This window comes from Amblyraja radiata, chromosome 20 (assembly GCF_010909765.2).
Source record: "Amblyraja radiata isolate CabotCenter1 chromosome 20, sAmbRad1.1.pri, whole genome shotgun sequence".
NCBI classification, from domain to species: Eukaryota; Metazoa; Chordata; class Chondrichthyes; order Rajiformes; family Rajidae; genus Amblyraja; species Amblyraja radiata.
This window is the reverse complement of record NC_045975.1, coordinates 40,829,690-40,849,352: the sequence shown is the minus strand read 5'-3', so window position 1 is coordinate 40,849,352 and position 19,663 is coordinate 40,829,690. Positions and strand designations below refer to the sequence as shown.

General features: G+C 44.4%; 1 protein-coding gene across 1 annotated transcript; it reads left to right on the top strand.

The window, feature by feature from the left end:
- Window positions 1–1,400: 1,400 nt before the first annotated feature.
- nucb2 (nucleobindin 2) lies at window positions 1,401–11,689 on the top strand. The gene is made up of 8 exons (XM_033038474.1): window positions 1,401–1,625; window positions 2,420–2,510; window positions 3,199–3,257; window positions 4,734–4,826; window positions 6,673–6,762; window positions 8,399–8,569; window positions 9,652–9,736; window positions 11,220–11,689. Exons 1-8 carry the CDS (start codon window positions 1,416–1,418, stop codon window positions 11,300–11,302), a joined length of 882 nt encoding a protein of 293 aa, XP_032894365.1. The 5' UTR covers window positions 1,401–1,415; the 3' UTR covers window positions 11,303–11,689.
- The last annotated feature ends 7,974 nt before the right edge of the window (window positions 11,690–19,663 follow it).

Here is a 19,663-nt window from a genome sequence, read left to right as displayed (position 1 = left end):
CCTCTCTTCCCCCCCCCCTCTCTTCCCCCCCCCTCTCTTCCCTGATTTCTGATGAGGGTGAGGGCGTGAGAGTTTAATTGAGGGCGTGAGTCTCACTGTCAAAGCGTGAGAGTTGGCAGCCCTGGTACATGTGACAAAAAATCAACATTGAATTCCCCCAATTTGGCATCAACATTGAATTCCCCCAATTTGGCATCAACATTGAATTCCCCCAATTTGGCTAGCCTGTGCTGTCCCCTCCCCTTCCTTCACCCTCTAGCTGTCTCCTCCCACCCTCCCATCCGCCCGCCCTCGGGCTCCTCCTCCTCCCTTTTTCCTTCTTTCTTTCCCCACCCCCCATCAGTCTGAAGAAGGGTTTCGGCCCGAAACGTCGCCTATTTCCTTCGCTCCATAGATGCTGCTGCACCCGCTGAGTTCCTCCAGCAATTTTGTGTACCTTTAATATACCAGTCAGTCTACCCATGTCATTATGCACCACTTTACATGCAGTTCGGTTACAATAGATGGAGCAACCACTAGGTGGCAGCAATGGGCAGGGCCAATGCCATTCATTTATAAAGAATGATGTGCGAATACCGACACAAAGTGCTTGAGTGACTCAGTGGGTCCAATCACAGCATCTTGAGAGAAAAGGAGTAGATTACATTTTGGGTGGGAACCTTTCTTCGGACCAGCATCTGCAGTTCCTCCCTGCACAAGAATTATGTGTGTTACTTTCACTGTTTATAGGAACCTCTTTCCAAATACAGTGCAGTCCATGATGGACCAGGTGAAATACTGCAGGAAGCAGGCTTTATTATCCTGCTTTCAGTACCTATTTTATCTTTGATAAGTCATCGGAGCAGAATTAGGCCATTCGGCCCATCGAGTCTACTCCGCCATTCAATCATGGCTGATTTATCTCAACCCCATTCTCTCGCCTTCTCCCCATAACCCCTGACACCCGTACAAACTTGTCAATCTCTGCCTTTAAAAATAAACTCAATGACTTGGCCTCTACTGCTGTCTGTGCCAATGAATTCCACCGATTCACCACCCTCTGACTAGAAATTCCTCCTTATCTTTCTAAAATAACGTCCTTTTACTTAAGATATAACATTTAAAATATATGACCGAACATTCCCTGAGATAAACACAAAATGCTGGAGTAACTCAGCAGGTCAGGCGGATTCTCTGGAGAGAAGGAATGGGTGATGTTTCAAGTCAGACACATGCCCTTGCTGGGTTAGAGCAGATGTTAGGTACAAGCCAACACCAGTACTCCCCCCCCTCTCCTCCCATGGTCCGTTATAATGAGGGTTGTCTGTTTCAATCTGTGTACTGTACAGTTTCAGCTTTGGAATACATTGCTTCCTCTGTAAATCCAGGCGGGTGTGATGGGAGTTCTTGCATTCAGTACAGAGTAAGTTGACGTGATGTGTTTCCACCCCCCCCCCAAGGCCACCAGCGACCTGGAGAACTACGACAAGGAACGACATGAAGAATTTAAACAATACGAGATGCTGAAAGAACATGAGAGGAGGGAATACTTGAAGTCGCTGGATGAAGAAAAGAGAAAGGAAGAGGAGGCCAAGTTTGATGAATTGAGAAAGAAACACAAAGACCATCCAAAAATTAATCATCCGGTAAAAGCAAGGTCATTAATTCCCGCTGGTGGCAGGCAGGCAGGATCCAACGTATACCCCATGGTCATTGCACTGAACACTTGCCCTTGGTCCACCAAGACCTGCTGGATCTCCTTGTTACTAACCATTTTAACTCCCCTTCCCTTCCCCACACCGACCTTTCTGTCCTGGGCCTCCTCCCTTGCCAGACTGAGGCCGTTCGCAACCCGGAGGGACAGCATCCCATATTCCGCTTGGGTAGCTTACAACCTAACGGTATGAACATTGAATTCTCTGATATTTGGTTATTAACCAGACCTTTCTCCCCTGTGCCCTAACTGGACGGCCATCTATTTCTCCCCTTCCTCCAGCTTTACAATTCGCAGCTTTGAACAGCACTTGCTGATGGTTTGGGACAATGAACGTGGTTGCGCTTGGCGCAGTGTGCTGCAATGGGCAGCACGGTGGCGCAGTGGCAGAGTTGCTGCCTCACTGAGCCAAAGACGCGGGTTCAATCCTGACTGTGGGTGCTGTCTGTGCGGAGTTTGTACCTTCTCCCCATGACCTGCGTGGGTTTTCTCCGGTTTCCTCCCATGCTCCAAAGGTTAATTAGTAAATTGTCCCTAGTGTATATGGTTGTGTTAATATATGGGTGAGAAAGTGGGATAACATGGAACTAATGAGCCTAGAATGGGTGATTGATGGTCACCACAGTGTCGGTGAGCTAAAGGGCCTGTTCCATGCTGTACCTCTAAAGTTAAACCAAACTAATGTCAGCACCGAGTTTTAAACGTTTTGTTCCTAATCTCTCACAGGGCAGCAAGGATCAATTAAAAGAAGTTTGGGAGGAAACTGATGGGCTGGATCCTGAGGACTTTGATCCAAAGACGTTCTTTAAGCTACACGGTAAGACAGATCCAATCTAGCTAATTACATGGAGCATAACCCGCTGAGATACTCCTGCACATTGTGTCCAACATCTGCAGTTCCTCATTCCCACGTAGAACAGTGCAGCCCACAATGTTTGTGCCCAACATCATGCCCGGATAAACATAACTCCACATAACTCCGGCTAATCAATCTGAAGATGGACCCGACCCGATATGTTGTCTGTCCATTATCTCTGCAGATGTTGCCTGACCCGCTGAGTTCCTCCAGCACTTTGTGTTTTGCTTGAGATTGTGGCATCTGTAGTTCCTTGTGTCTCTGCCGAATGACTAAGTAATTTTCGATATTCTCCATCAACACACTTTCAGTGTGTAAGAAGGAACTGCAGATGCTGGTTTAAACTGAAGATAGACCCCCAAAAAGCTGGAATAACTCAGCGGGACAGGCAGCATCTCTGGAGAGAAGGAATGGGTAACCATAGATATTGTAACTGATAGGCCAATTGCCTGAATTTGTATTGTAAAATATCACTTGCACTGGGTTCAAGCTTTAAACTTTAATGTAGGAATATGTTATTGTAATGTAATTAATGTTTGATCTCATCAGCTACATTCCATTAGCTCTAAAGGAAGAGTGGATACAATACATTGCAGATGTTTTAATTGGATATACGTTAAGGAATTGATAAGATTTTACCCCCTCTCAGATACCAATGGTGATGGATTCTTGGATGAGCAAGAGATGGAAGCATTATTCACCAAAGAGGTATTAATCAATAATTTTTTTTGGAAAACATCAACAGTTTTTTGTACTTTAAACTTTGCGTCTCTCATCTTTAAGCGATGCCCTCTGGGCTTACCCTGGGCAAATGCTTCTGATGTTGACAAATCTGTGGCAATGCCATCTCTGATGTCAGTACTGAACTTTTCCATCTCGTGTTAAAGTTTAAACCTTCTCTGTATCTCTGGCCTTTGTTCCAACCATCTGCCTATCAAAACTCCGCTCTCCTGTGTTGCCATGCTTTGTCCTTTCATCTTTTGCTAGCTCCCTCCCCCCCCCCCCCCCCCCCCCCCCTCCCCCCCCACACACACAATCAGTCTGAAGAAGGGTCTCGACTGGAATCAAACCCTATCCGTGTTCACTATTGATGCTGCCTGACCCGCTGAGTTACTCCAGCACTTTGTGTCCTTCTATGTCCACCCTGAGCCAAAGGTTCTGATGTCTAAATACCTGAGGCAATGTACTCTCTGCTGTCAGTAGTGAACTTTTCTCACTTGTTATCCCATTTGTCGTAATGATTAGTCCATAGGACCCAGGAGCATAATTACACCGTTCGGCCCATCGAGCCTATTTCAGTTTACTTTACAGGCACAGCACGGAAACAGGCCCACAGTCAGCGCCGACCAGTACACGAGCTACGCACCGTTACACCCAGCTATTCCGCCATTTAATCTTGACATATATTTTTCCCCATTCTCTTGCCTTCTTACCTTTGATGTGACCTTACTAATCAAGAGCCTAACAATCTCTTCTGCCAAAGTACCCACTGACTTGGCCTCCACTGCCGTCTTTGGCAATGAATTCCACAGATTCACCACCCTCTGACTAAAGAAAATCCTCCTCATCTCCATTCTCCATAGTTTCATTAAGTTTGCCAGGTTCAAAACATTTGGCAATTGGGGAAATTCTCTTTGTTTTATGTGGTTTTAATGACTGAACGCTCTGCAACCAAAGGGCTAAACTTTCTCCACTGGCTTTCTAAATGATTCTGGAATGATAGTTCTGCTAAGAAATAAGGGGCATAATGAAATTGTCCATTCCTGCCAGGCACAAAGTGCTGAGGGAATTCAGTGGGTTGGGCAGCATCTGGGGAGGAAATGGACAGGCGACGTTTTGGGTCGGGAGCTTTGTTTTCCTCAATGTCCCAGCATTTACGGGTGTTGCCTGTACAGAGTTTGTACGTTCTCCCCGTAACCGTCAGGGTTTTCTGTGAGACATTTGGATTCCTCCCACACTCCAAAGACGTACAGGTTTGTAGGTTAATTGGCTTGGTATAAATGTAAAATTGTTCTGTAGAGTCGTGATAATGCATGGAGATTGCTGGTCGGTGCGGACTTGGTGGGCCGAAGGGCCAGTTTCCGTGCTCTATGTCTAAACTATAGCTAAACGTAACAAATTTACAATTTATTTTATCTCCATTTTAAGTTGCTGTTCTTTTTTTTTTTTCAAAACAAAATAAAGCTGGAGAAGATTTACGACCCAAACAATGCAGAAGATGATATGATGGAGATGGAGGAAGAACGACTGAGGATGAGAGAACATGTCATGAAAGAGGTAAAGCATGAAATGCTCAGCACATGAAAAGTGATGCGTGGTCCCTTTTAGAACTTAAAAGTAAAGAAACAATTCATTGTTCAGCATATCTAATTGTGAAACTTCATGAAGGTAAATGTGATTTATTTTCAAGATTATGAAATTGGTAAGTTGTGTTTGTCTTTGATCTTTGTCTTCACCCATATGGGGCAAAGATTTATGATGAATGAGTGTCATTTAAAGGCAAGTTGTTTTCATTGTTAAATGATATTGAAGACCGCTAATCAGTGTGGTTTTTTTATTGAGCAGTGTTGTTTCTTTTTATTGCTGTATGGAATATCTTGTGTGAGTTTGAATCTTTGTTTTCGACATAAGGGATGCAAGTTTAGACTTCCCTCGTATAGAATAATAATACTCTACACTATCCAGCTATCACTTTCCTTGATCCCGTGACCGTTTGTGAGTCCAGACAGATTTCTTTTTCGGTCCAAGGCCACAGCCCCCTGAAAGTGGCAACGCAAGTCAATAGAGTTAGTAAAGAAGGTCTGTGGTATGTTCGCTCTCATTGGTCTGGCATTGGGCAAAAGAGTCAAAGTCATGATGCAGCTCTTAGACTTTAGTTAGGCTACATTTGTGGTATTGTGTGCGTAGGAAGGAACAGCAGATGGTGGTTTAAACCAAAGATTTATTGTGGTATTGCATGCTGTTCTGGTCCCTCGTGTGTCGGGAGTAGATAAGAAACTGGGATAACTTAAAAACGAGTGTGAATGGGTGATCGATGATCAGCGTGGACTGGGCGGGCCAAAGGCCCTGTCTCCATGCTGTAACTTTCAATCAATCACTACAAAACTACACACAATCTTTTTCTCAGGGTGGAAATGTCAAAGATTAGCAGGTGTAGCTTTACGGTGAGAGGGGGCAAGTCTCAAGGAGAAATGCAGGGTGGTGGGTGCCTGGAACATGCTGCCAGGGGTGAGGTGGAGGCAGATACGAAAGTAACGTTTGAGAGGCTTTTGGAGAGGTACATGGATTTGCTGGGAATGGAGGGATATGGATCATGTGTAGTTTAACTTGACATTATGCTTAGAATGGAAATTGTGAGCTGAAGGGCCTATTCCTGAGCAGTACTGTTCTATGGAGAATGATAATGATCTAATCTGCCTGTTCTGCCAGTCCCCTTGACTTTGAGGCAGTGCATGTGCTAAAGGCGAAGTTAAACATGCCTCCAAATAGATATGCGGAAGAGGGACAATATCCGATGAAGGGTCCTGACCCAAAACGTCACCTATTCCTTTTCTCCAGAGATGCTGTCTACCCCGTTGAGTTCCTCCAGCTTTTTATATGTCTTCAGAGGGGAAATGTTGTTTTATCTTTGGTATAGACATTTAATTTTTCTATAACCAGATTTATTGATGCTTGTTTGACCCCAACTTGGGTACCATCTGCCTTTACCCAACATGTTTCAGTGTTTAGTTTAGAAATACAGCATGGAAACAGGACCTCTGACCCACCAAGTCCACACTGACCATTGATCATCCATTCACACTAGTTCTGTTTTCCCACTTTCTCACCCACTCCCTACACTCTGGGGGATATTCCAGAGAGCCAATTAACTTACAAACCCGTGCGTCTTTGGGATGTGTGAGGAAACCCATATGTTCACAGAGAGAACGTGCAAACTCCACGCAGACAGCGCCCAAGGTTAGGATGAAACCCGGATCTCTGTGCCTCTATGCCACGCGATGGCTCTATCTGTTTCATTATATATAAACCCATTCTCTGTACACATTGCAGTTTTCTAGTCCCAGGTGTTGCATTAAATGTGTTAAGCTCTACATTATGGTCACCAAACAATTTTATTTTTCAGGTTGATGTAAACAAGGACCGGTTGATTTCAGCAGAGGAGTTTCAAAGGGCTTCGGAAAAGAAGGAATTTGGAGAAACAGATCCTTGGGAGGTGAGTGGCTGTGTGCGGTAAATGCTAAAGATATCCTGTTGTAAAATCTGCCACTTGGTACCCCGAGCATCGTAGTTGTGACAACAACATGAAATACACCACAACTGTGGTGAGATCTGTTGTGTGGTGTGATTACAATATATTTGATCGTAGAACACAAAATAGTACAGCACAGGAACAGGCCCTTCAGCCCGCAATGTCTGTGCTAAATATGATGCCAAGTTAAACTCATCTCTGCTTGAACATGCTCCACATCCCTCTATTCCCTTCACGTCCATGTGCCTATCTAAAAGCCTCTTAAACGCCGCTATCATATCTATCTCTATTACCACCCCGTGCATCTCCTTTTAACTTTTCCCCTCACTTTAAATCTAGGCTCTCCAGTCTTTGACATTTGAGTCTGCTTTTAATTTTCTCCATGCGTTTTGCCAAAGAAGGGATATTGCTCTGATGGATAAGTTGAAGGTGTACAGCTTAATCTTCTGACTAAAAGTTTAGAGATGAATCGAGTCAGAATTAGGACTTTTTAAAAATTTAGTTCAGTGATACAGCGTGGAAACATGGAAACATAGAAAATAGGTGCAGGAGTAGGCCATTCGGCCCTTCGAGCCTGCACCGCCATTCAATATGATCATGGCTGATCATCCAACTCAGTATCCTGTACCTGCCTTCTCTCCATACCCCCTGATCCCTTTAGCCACAAGGGCCACATCTAACTCCCTCTTAAATATAGCCAATGAACTGGCCTCAACCACCTTCTGTGGCAGAGAATTCCACAGATTCACCGCTCTGTGTGAAAAATGTTTTCTCATCTCGGTCCTAAAAGACTTCCCCCTTATCCTTAAACTGTGACCCCTTGTTCTGGACTTCCCCAACATCGGGAACAATCTTCCTGCATCTAGCCTGTCCAACCCCTTAATAATTTTGTGAGTTTCTATAAGATCCCCCCTCAATCTTCTAAATTCTAGCGAGTACAAGCCGAGTCTATCCAGTCTTTCTTCATTTGAAAGTCCTGCCATCCCAGGAATCAGTCTGGTGAACCTTCTCTGTACTCCCTCTATGGCAAGAATGTCTTTCCTCAGATTAGGAGACCAAAACTGTACACAATACTCCAGGTGTGGTCTCACCAAGACCCTGTACAACTGCAGTCGAACCTCCCAGTAGAAACTGGCCCTTGAGCCCACTGAGTCCACACCAACCATCGATCACCCGTTCACACTAGTTCTACGTTATCCCACTTTCTCATCCACTCCCGAAACAACAGGAGCAATTTTACCGAGGCACAATTAACCCGCACATCTCTAGGATGTGGGAGAAAACCGGAGCACCCAGAGAAAATCCACGTGGGCACACGGAGTACAGGCAAACTCCATAGAGACAGCACCTGAGATTGGGATTGGACCTGGGTCTCGGGTAGTGTGAGGCAGCGGCTCTACCTGCTGCAACGCTGTGCCGCCCAGCCATCAACTGTGTTTACTGCCAATTATTAATCCATTCTTCCTTGTTGTGTTAAATTAACTCTACCAGTTATTAGGCATTATGTTTGGTTGTTGCTCTGTAATTCTGAACTACTAGTAAGTTAGGGATGTTTGCTGATTTGATTTCCTTGAGGTTTTTATTGCTTCTTGTACCGCAGACCCTGGATGAACAGGACCTTTATTCAGAAGGCGAGCTGCAGGATTTTGAGAAGCGACTGACAAACCAGGAGAATGAACTGAGGTTGAAATCGGATGATCTGCTGAAGCAGCGGGAAGAGCTGGAGCTTCAACAGGATCAGCTCCACGCTCAGAAGTTGGAATTCCACCAGGTACGAGCGTCTGACTGCACTTCCCTCCATTGCACACTTTCATTTAGTGACAGCTCCGAAAGTGACGTTAGCAGGGCCAATCCTGTCAGTGCCTTGACACGAGCACAAAGTGCTGGAGGAACTTAGTGGGTCAGGTAGCATCTGTGGAGGGAATGGACAGCAGATGCTTCAGGTCAGGACCCTTCCTCGGACTCCAAGGAACTGCAGATGCTTGAACATTGAGCAATGAGGAATTGCAGATGGTGGAACGTTGAGCAACAATCCGACGTCTCCAGTTCCTTGTGTCTCCCATCTGGGCTTTATTGGGAGCGGGAACGTTGGATACTGCATGACAAATGGATACATATTTCCCAAGAAAATGTCCACATTCATCTCTAGAACATAAAGTGCTTTGAGTAACCAGGCAGCTTCTCCAGAGGACATGGGCCGGCGACGTTTCACTTGCAGCCTGACTTTAGACTTCACTTGAGAGATAAAGCATCGGCCCACCAAGACCACACTGACCATTGATCCCCAGACACTAGTTCTGTTCTACTGACTAGGGACAGTTTATAGAAGCCAATTGACCTACAAACTTGCACGTCTTTGGGGTGTGGGAGGAAGCCAGAGCACCCAGAGAAAACTCACCCAGTCGCAAGGCGAACGCCCAAGTTCCACACACAAACAGCACCCGAGGTCAGAATTACACCAGGTTTCTGGTGCTGCAAGGCAGCAGATCAATAACACTGTGCCACACCCTTTTCTCTTGTTTTTAAAGTATTCTTATTCATCAGTAGTTTCTTTACCGTTTACAAAGGTGCCAACAAATCAAATTTTGTCATGAATCAAGCATTGATCCATTGCCTGACCTTTTGAGTTACTCCAGCTCTTTGTCGTCTACCCAAGGCTCTGGCATCTGCAGTTCCTTGTGGCTCCATGGTGCATTCATCTCTTCAATAAGCCAGAACAATTGACCTTGAATGAGTAACTGAGGGATGGTTTGCTAAGAGTTGATTGCGCTCACCATTACCTCAATGTACGGAAGTATCATAGTTTTCAGAATTCTATTTTCATTCTTCTCTTTTTAATCTCCAATTCCCAAGGCTGTGCAGCAACTGGAGCAGAAGAAGCAGGCACAACATGCCCCACTGCCGGAAGGACCAAATGGAGAACTTCGCTTTCAGCCTGGTTGGTGACTTGTGATTAACATTGTTGACTAATACCATGCATGATAACTCTGCTCAATTCATTTGCATAATTATTCGCACGTAGATCCTTCAGTTTCTCAGGTGGTGCATGATTTCCCTTTATCATATATGCAGAACAGCACGGCACAAGAACAGGCCCTGCGGCCCACAATGCCTGTGCCAAACATGATGTCAAGACCAAATCTTGCCTGTAGAAACAAGGAACTCTTAGTTTAGTTTAGAGTTGCAGCGTGGAAACGGGCCCTTTGGCCCACCGAGTCCGCACCGACCAGTGATCTCTCATATCCTACACTCAAGGGAAAATATACAGAAGCTAATTAACCTGCATGTCTTTGGCGTGTGGGGGGGTTACCAGACCATCTGTGTGGTCACAGAGAATGTGCAAACTCTGTACAGACAGCACCCATAGTTAGGATCAAACCTAGGTCTTTGGCGCTGTAAGGCAGCAACTCCACTGCTGTGCCCCCGGTTGCTTGCTTGTGTCGCCATTCTGCATCACTTCGATAAGACAGACCAATTGATTTCAAGTTAATAACTGAGAAAGTGGTTGCTAAAATTTAGTTACACTCTCTATTATCTTAATGTGCAAAAGGATCAATCTTCTATTTTTCTATTTCCTTTGTTAATATCAAATGTAAATGGCTATCCCTCCATATCCATGTGCCTATCCAAAAGCCCCTTGAACACTGCTGCGATATCTGCCTGCACCACCCCTGGCAGCGTGTTCCAGGCACCCACCAGGACTGAAGGTCATCAAATATCCTTTAGGAAGTTAGTTTTGATCCCCCCCCCCTTTCACATTAGTTCCATGTCATCCTACTTTCTCGTCCACTCCCGACAAGGCAGTGGCAATTTACGGAGGACCAATTAACCAACAAACTTGCACGTCTTTGGGATGTGGGAGGAAACCAGTGCACCTGGAGGAAACCCACGCAGTCACTGAATTTCACTGCAGTCACTCCCTCTTAGGCAAGAGGTACAGAAGTGTGAAAAAGGACACCTCCAGATTCAGGGATAGTTTCTTCCCAGCTGTTATAGGGCAACTGAACCGTCTATCACAACTAGAGTGCGGTCCTGACCTATCATCCACCTCATTGAAGACCATTGGACTATATTTAATCAGACTTTACTGGACTTTATCTTGCATTAAACGTTATTCCCTTTATACCGTAATGGCTTGATTGTAATCATGTCTAGTTTTTCTCCTGGCTGGTTAGCACACAACAAAAGCTTTTCACTACCTCAGTAGACGTGACAATAAACTAAACGTGAAACTCCACACAGACAGCACCCGCGGTCAGGATCAAACCTAGGTCTCTGGCACTGAGGCAGTAGTTTTACCTGCTGTGCCACTGTGCCACCCCTTAGAGCCTGTTGGCTTGCTGTTGTCTACCAAGTATAAACATGTTACAGAAAAGTTAGCTTGCTGTCTCGACTAAATCTGCGGACTCTTTTTCCCACAGGTATGAATCCAGCTGCTTCACCAGGTCACCACCAATCTCAAGAGCAGCCAGTTGCCGATGGACAGAGTCAACCTCCTCAGTAACCTCCTTGCTGCCAGTCTGTGTGCTAATACAGGTGTACCTTGGGATATATTACCTTGGGTCCAAACGATCACTAATCCAATCCAATATATCTTGCCACTCACGTTAACTGTTGAAAACCACTGTTTTGCAAACCTTTTCTTCAAGATTGTTGTTGAAAACAGTTGTGCAGATTTTTTTGGAGAAAGATGGTTTACTTCTGCAGGTGTTTATGCATCTCAAATGGAATTTCAGACAAACCCCTCTAACCAGCGATTCGGCAATTAATTGCATATTAAAATGGTAATTGAATTTCGCTCCCGTTAGCTGTGAGCAGCTGTAAGAGTGCTTTAATTGTGCTAACTTGTACTTATTTCTTTTGTTGGGGGAGTGGCAGAGAATTAAAGTTTATAGCATTTCTCTGGAGTTTAAGATGAGAAATTTGGGATATAGCAGAATTAGTCCATTCAGCCCATCGAGTCTGCTCTGCCATTCGATCATTGCTGATCTACTTTTCCCTCTCAACCCCATTCTCCTGCCTTCTCGTAACCTTTGACATGCTCACTAATCAAGAACCTGTCAATCTCCGCTTTAAAAATGCTCAATTTTAAAAACGTCCTCCACAACCCTGTGTGGCAATGAATTCTTCAGATTCTACATCCTCTGGCTAATTACATTTCTCCTTGTCCTTTTACATAAGCAATTGGATTGGAAATTTTGGAAAGCAATCACTTTGCCAAACCTTTCCTACTTTTTCAGCTGTGTGGCTGAAGTTGCCTCTCCCCAGTGCAATTCTTCCAACTGAGGGCCTTCAGTCCTGTACCTGTACAGGCCAAGGCTAGTGCATTAGTTATCACATTGGCTGCCACAACTGTTAACTATGAGAACTGTTGAATCCTAGCTCGTGGTTCATTAACATTTTGTGGCCAAAGTAGCAGCAAGTGCATGTCGTTTTCCACTTTATCATAAGTTGATTGTTTGTTAGTTTTTATTTAGTTCAGAGATACAGCATGGAAACAGGCCCTTTGGCCTACTGACTACACACCGACCAGCGATCACCCCTTCACACTATTTCTTTGTTGTCCCACATTCTCATCTATTCCCTACACACTTAGGGCAATTTACAGAGGGCCAATTAATGTACAAACCTGCACGTTTTTGGGTTGTGGGAGGAGACCAGAGCACCCGGGGGAAACTCAGAGGGAGAATATGCAAACTCAGTACAGACAGGACCCCTAGTCAGGATTGAATCTGGGTCTCTAGCACTGTGAGGCAGCAAATTTCCCACTGCGCCACTGTGCTACATTATGCATTACTGGGGAATAATGCATAAAATTGTGTTCCAGTAACTTAATATTTCAGCGTTTACTTTTCACCTTCAAGCTATAATTAAAGCCCATCAGTACCCTGCTAGTCGCTGAGACCTGCTTTAGGGATAGGATGCAAATTCATATTGTCACCAAGAATGACTTAATAATTCACCAACAATCCAACCATTTCAACAGACTGGAGACACAAGGGACTGCAGATGCTGGTTTGCCAAACAGGGGCACAATGCTGGAGTAACTCAGTGGTTCAGGCAGCATCTGTGGAGGACATCTCAGGTCAGGACCCCTCAAGTTCCCAAGTTCTAGGAGTAGAATTAGGCCATTTGGTCCATCAAGTCCACTCCGCCATTCAATCTTGGCTGATCTCTGCCACCTAATCCCATTTTCCTGCCTTCTCCCCATAACCCTTGACACCCGTTCTAATTAAGAATGTGTCTATCTCTGCCTTAAACATATCCACCAAAGGCTTCCACAGCCCTCTGTGGCAATGAATTCGACAGATTAACCACCCTTCCTCGGACTGATTGTAGTGGGAGGGGAAGGAAAGCTGGAAGAAAGGTGGGGGGAGGCGGGACAAGCCTGGCGAATGATAGGTGGATACAGGTGAGGGTGGGCTTGGTTTGTCGGACGGTTGGACAAAGGCCAGGGATGAAAGGACAGAGTGAGGTAAGGAGGTTTAGATGGAGGAGGCGCGAAATGTGAAGCCAAAGGAAAGTGTATCTGTGAAAGGGTGGAGGGGATGTGAGAGGAAGGAGCGAGCTGGTAGTGTACCCAAGAATAGGTAGTTCAATGACCGCCATGGAAATGTAACTTTCTAACAAACTAAATTTTAAAGTAATGATTTATCATTTTGTCACAAAGCATTTAATTATACTAAATGCTGAATGCAGATGTTTTAATGTTGGAATGCCTATACATATCAACTTGAAGCATTTTAAATTCTGGGCATTTCAGATCTGTCAAAGGTCACTAATATTTATTTGCCAATTGTGAGTTATCTTTGTTGATAACTGATTTAAATGTTTTAAAACTGACTTAAAACATTCAAATTGCTTTGAATGCTTTCACAAAGCTCTAAATATACGGTTATTTTTAAAAAGCTGCATTTGTAAGTGAAGCGCTAGTAAATATTTATCAAAACTAAATTGTTATGGTAATTATAATTTACTGTCATCTGTTTTTTCTCTTTCATTCCTCTTTTTTGGTTACAAATTTTTGCTTGTTTTTTCAAAAGTTTAAAAGCACTTTCAAGAATCACGACATGTATTGTATTAATGGTTTATCTGTAAGCTGGGCAAGGCCTGTGCTATTTGTCAGTTGGTGACAATTCTTACCCTTGAGTGTGTTTTCCTAAATACAGTGTACCCTCATTATAACGGACATGTTTATGCAGATTTTGGTTCTACCATATCTAGTGTCCCCACAGTATTCAGACACCACTGTCTCATTAAGAACACAGGCTGCTGGTTACAGTGTTGGAAGCCACTGACATTGACTAGTAATTGCTTTGGTCGACACTTGTGCAATGATACTCTAAACAATGTCACAAACAGACATCAGTATTAGTATCACAGTATTAAAAGTACATTTTTTGCTGTTGGAAAAGACCGTTGTTTCATTGAATGACCACTAGGTGGTTGGATTGAATCCCTTCCTCAGTTATAGCGGACAATGGGCAATAACGGACACCATTTCCCACCCCCCATGGTTCAATATAATGAGGGTTATCTGTACTTTTCTGCCGCTGAATGCACTCGTATACAAATATTAAGGGTAGTCACGGTGGGGCAGCGGTCGAGTTGCTGCCTCACAGCAAATGCAGCGCCGGAGACCCAGTTTCGATCCAGATTATGGGTGCTGTATGTACGGAGTTTGTACGTTCTCCCCGTGACCTGCGTGGGTTTTCCCCGAGATCATCGGTTTCATCCCACACAAGACGTACAGGTTTGTAGGTTAATTGGCTTGGTAAATGTCAAAATTGTCCCTAGTGGTTGTAGAATAGTGTTAATGTGCAGGGATCGCTGGTCGGCACGCACTCGGTGGGCCGAAGGGCCTGTTTCCATGCTGTATCTCTAAACTAAACTAAAATTAAGCACTCATTTTCTCATCTTTTGTTGCTTGTTCATAAGTTCTAGGAGCAGAATTAGGCCATTTCGTTCATCGAGTACACTCAATCATGGTGATCTATTTTTCCCTCTCAACCCCATTCTCCTGCCTTCTCCCCGTAACCCCTGAGACCCTTACCAATCAAGAATCTGTTAATCTCTGCCATAAAAATACCCAATTACTTGGCCTCCACTATGGCAATCAATTCCATAGATTCACCACCCTCTGACTGTAGAAATGCATCCTCATGTATTTTCTAAAGGTGCGTCCTTATATTCTGAGGTGGTGCCCTCTGGTCCTAAACTCTCCCACGAGTCGAAACATCCTTTCCGAACATTAAGCTCTGTTTCTTACCTTTTATTGCTTGTATACCATTGACTAGATGATGACAAAGGCATTAGAAACATAGAAACATAGAAAATAGGTGCAGGAGGAGGCCATTCGGCCCTTCGAGCCAACACCGCCATTCATTGTGATCATGGCTGATCGTCCCCAATCAATAACCCGCGCCTGCCTTCTCCCCATATCCTTTGATTCCACTAGCCCCTAGAGCTCTATATAACTCTCTTAAATCCATCCAGTGACTTGGCCTCCACTGCCCTCTGTGGCAGGGAATTCCACAAATTCACAACTCTCTGGGAGAAAAAGTTTTTTCTCACCTCAGTCTTAAATGGCTTCCCCTTTATTCTAAGACTGTGGCCCCTGATTCTGGACTCGCCCAACATTGGGACCATTTTTCCTGCATCTAGCTTGTCCAGTCCTTTTATAATTTTATATGTTACTATAAGAACATCCCCTCATCCTTCTAAACTCCAGTGAATACAAGCCTAGTCTTTTCAATCTTTCCTCATATGACAGTCCCGCCATCCCAGGGATCAATCTCGTGAACCTACGCTGTACTGCCTCAATCACAAGGATGTCCTTCCTCAAATTCGGAGACCAAAACTGGACACAATACTCCAGATGTGGTCTCACCAGAGCCCTGTATAACTGCAGAAGAACCTCTTTACTCCTATACTGAAATCCTCTTGTTATGAAAGCCAACATTCCATTAGCTTTCTTCACTCTCTGATTTACCTGCACACCAACTTTTAGTGACTGGTGTACAAGGACGCCCAGGTCTCGCTGCACCTCCCCCTTGCCTAACCTAACCCTATTGAGATGATTATCTGCCCACTTATTTTTGGCGCCAAAGTGGATAACCTCACATTTATCTATATTACACTGCATCTGCTACGCATCTGCCCACTCACTCAACCTGTCCAGGTCACCCTGCAACTTCCTAACATCCTCTTCACAGTTCACACTGCCACCCAGCTTTGTGTCATCCGCAAACTTGCTAGTGTTGCACCTAATTCCCTCTTCCAAATTATTAATATATATAGTAAACAGTTGCGACCCCAACACCGAGCCTTGCGGCACTCCACTCGCCACTGCCTGCCGTTCTGAAAAGGACCCGTTCACTCCTACTCTTTGCTTCCTGTCTGCCAACTAATTTTCTATCCATGTCAACACCTACCCCCAATACCATGTGCTCTAATTTTAGTCGCCAGTCTCCCGTACACTACATCCACTGGCTCCCCTTCATCCATTTTACTTGTCACATCCTCAAAAAATTCCAGATGATTAGTCAAGCATGATTTCCCTTTCATAAATCCATGTTGACTTGGACTAATCATTTTACTGCTATCCAAATGCCCCATTATTACCTCTTTAATAATTGACTCCAGCATCTTTCCCACCACTGAAGTCAGGCTAACTGGTCTGTAATTCCCCGTTTTCTCTCTCGCTCCTTCCTTGAAAAGTGGGATAACGTTAGCTATCCTCCAATCCACATGAACTGATCCTGAATCGATCGAACATTGGAAAATTATCACCAATGCGTCCACTATTTCTGGAGCCACCTCCCTGAGGACCCTGGGATGCAGACCATCAGGTCCAGGGGATTTATCATCCTTCAGTCCCATTAGCCTACCCAAACTATTTCTCGCCTAATGAAAATGTCTTTCAGTTCCTCTACCCCCTTAGATCCTCTGTCCTCCAGTAAATCTGGGAGATTGTTTATGTCTTCCTTAGTGAAGACAGATCCGAAGTACCTGTTTAACTCTTCTGTCATTTCCTTGTTACCCATAATAATTTCACCTGTGTCTGCCTTCAAGGGACCCACATTTGACTCTTTTTCCCTTAACATATCTAAAGAAGCTTTTCCTGTCCTTCTTTATATTCCTGGCCGGCTTCCCTTCGTACTTCATCTTTTCAGCCTGTATTGCCCATTTTGTTTCCTTCTGTTGTCCTATGAAAGTTTCCCAATCCTCTGGCTTCCGGCTACTCTTTGCTGTGTTATGCATCTTTTCTTTTAGTTTTATTCTATCCCTAACTTCTCTTGTCAGCCACGGTTGCCTCCTACTACCCTTAGAATCTTTCTTCTTTAGAAACTATTTTTTTACTGCAAAAATATTTGTAGCCTCCTCCAAACCAAGAAGGTGATGATGTTTGCATAGGCTGGTGCTGGTTGAGTCTATATTAGTTGTACAGTGAGGAGCTGAATTGCATTTGGATTTGCACTTCCACTTCATTCCTCTTGTCAATATGCTGGTTTAGCTGAGCTAATCTGAGGTGATATCAGATGGAGTACGGAAAGGAATTACAGTGACACTATCTTTCACTGGGCAAATTAGTTTAGGTTAGTTCCGAGTCCGCACCAACCAGCGATCCCCGCACGTTGTCACGACAGACAGACAGACCCAATTAACCTACAAACCTGTACGTCTTTGGAGAGTGGGAGGAAGCCGAAGATCTCGGAGAAAACACACACAGGTCATGGGGAGAATGTGCAAACACTATACAGAAAGCACCCATAGTCAGGATGGAACCCAGGTCTCTGGCGCTGTAAGGCAGCAACTCTACCGTTCCTCCACTGTGCCTCTCTTATGAAGTCGTTCACATATTAGTGGAAGCCTGGAATCCAAAATGCCTCAGCAGCATTACTACAAAGCCAAGAAAACTATTTTTATATTTCAAAATTACATACTATTTGTTATCAAACCATCTTGCATGGTTAGAACTAATTAGTGAAACGCCTGAAGTGCTGAGAACATTGTGGGGTGAGAATCTCCAAGTCTCCTTTTGACCAGATGCATCCATCAATGTTACCTGAAGGAATAATTAATTCTTGAGTAACTTCAATTGGATGCAATAACAAGGAACTGCAGATGCTGATTTATCAAAGAAAGTCACAAATGCTGGAGTAACTCAGCGCATCCGGCAGCATCCCTAGTGTAAGATGGATAGGTTATGTTATAGGAGCTGACCTGAAACATCATCTGTCCATGTCACTGCATAGATGCTGCCTGACGCACTGAGTTACTCTAGTAAGTTGTGTCTATCTTTACTTCTATTGAATAATTTTTGGCAGTGTTGTCTCTGGTACCAGAGCGATCCACTCCCCAATGTGTCCTTGGCTTAGAACGTAGAACAGCACAAGAACAGGCCCTTCAGCCCATGAGGTCAAGATAGACTAATGTCCTCGGCTTGTACATGATCCACATCGCTGCACGTGAAAGTGCCTGGAATGGAGGTGTGTTGATCCTGTGCAGCTTGGCCTTATTTCTTGCCAAACACTCATTGCCGTGAGAAATACAAAATGCCGTACCACTAGATCTATGAGTCGTCTTGGGTAACCATTGTGTTTAGGGGGTGGAAGGGGGTGGGTTCAGACGGGCTTTTCTGGTTTGCATCCTTGATTCAATGATGATTCAATGATGATTCAACGATACTTTAGATTCAACGATCGTCATGTGAAATGCTTTGTTTTGCATACAACTCGGTAAAATCATACAGCTGACCTCACCCCGGCAATACACAAGCGTTGCCATGTTTCTGGTGCTGACAAAGTTACAAAAGTTCACCAACAGTCCTATCTTCTGCCTGCCGCCGCACGTGGCAGCAGGCAGCCCCCCGCCGGCCCCCCCCACCCCCTCGTTCTCGGCAGCCATCCGCAACAAATCAGGAAAGCTTAAAGTAGAACATTGAACCTAGAGTGCATTAACTATCCTGGCATCCATATCTTTTGTCTTCATGAATGTCAATGGTTTCCTTTTATTGTAAGTCAATTGTGTGACCCAGGTTGGCAAGGAGGGCTGTGTATTGCTGATCTGTTGACTCTATTAGTGCAATGTTTTGTTGTTTGTGTCTTACCCCCGCTTGCCTTTCCCAACATCTACCACTGCCACATGGACAGGTATTCCACTGAATTCAAACCAACTTCATTGCCTTAGCCCTGATGAGAATAGTTCTGCGAATGGACTTAAAATATGCCATGGTTTTGTGTTTTTAGTTGATTATTGTACTGTTTTGCAATGTATTTTTTTGATGGAAAGAATTAGGTTCTCTGAATTTCTGAAATTTGGTTTATAAAAGAGATATGTTTCAACATAAAGTCAAATATTTAAATTATCGTTGTGCTTCCATTTTGTTTCTGAACCTACCCTATGAGGTAACGTCTTGAGTGTGTGGTCCCAGCATCACTTTCTTCAGGCTGTTAGATCGGCCAAGGTCTTGCCGGTGCAAAAACTAGAATCATCAGGCAAAGGTAAGTAGATCATGTGATAGGAGCAGAATTAGGCCATTTGCCCCGTCGAGTCTACTCTGCCATTCAATCATAGCTGATCTATCTTTCCCTCTCAACCCCATTCTCCTGCCTTCACCCCATAACCCCTGACACCCAAACTTATCAAGAATCTGTCAATCTCCACCTTAAAAATACCCAATGACTTGGCCTCCACAGTCGTCTTTGGCAATGAATTCCACAGATACACCACCCTCTGACTGAAGAAATTCCTCGTCATCTTCTTTCAAAAGGAACGTGCTTTTATTCTAAGGGTGTTCCCTCTGATTCTACACTCTCCCACTAGTGGAAACATCCCCTCCACATCGACTATCCAGGCATTC

Bases quoted from the DNA above. Each gene is read 5' to 3' on its own strand.
- nucb2 (XM_033038474.1), top strand. From the start codon at position 1,416: ATGTGTTTCCACCCCCCCCCCAAGGCCACCAGCGACCTGGAGAACTAC. The intron at 1,626-2,419 runs GTAAAAGCAAGG...AATCTCTCACAG, and splicing joins ATCCAAAAATTAATCATCCG to GGCAGCAAGGATCAATTAAA. The intron at 9,737-11,219 runs GTTGGTGACTTG...TTTTTCCCACAG, and splicing joins AGAACTTCGCTTTCAGCCTG to GTATGAATCCAGCTGCTTCA.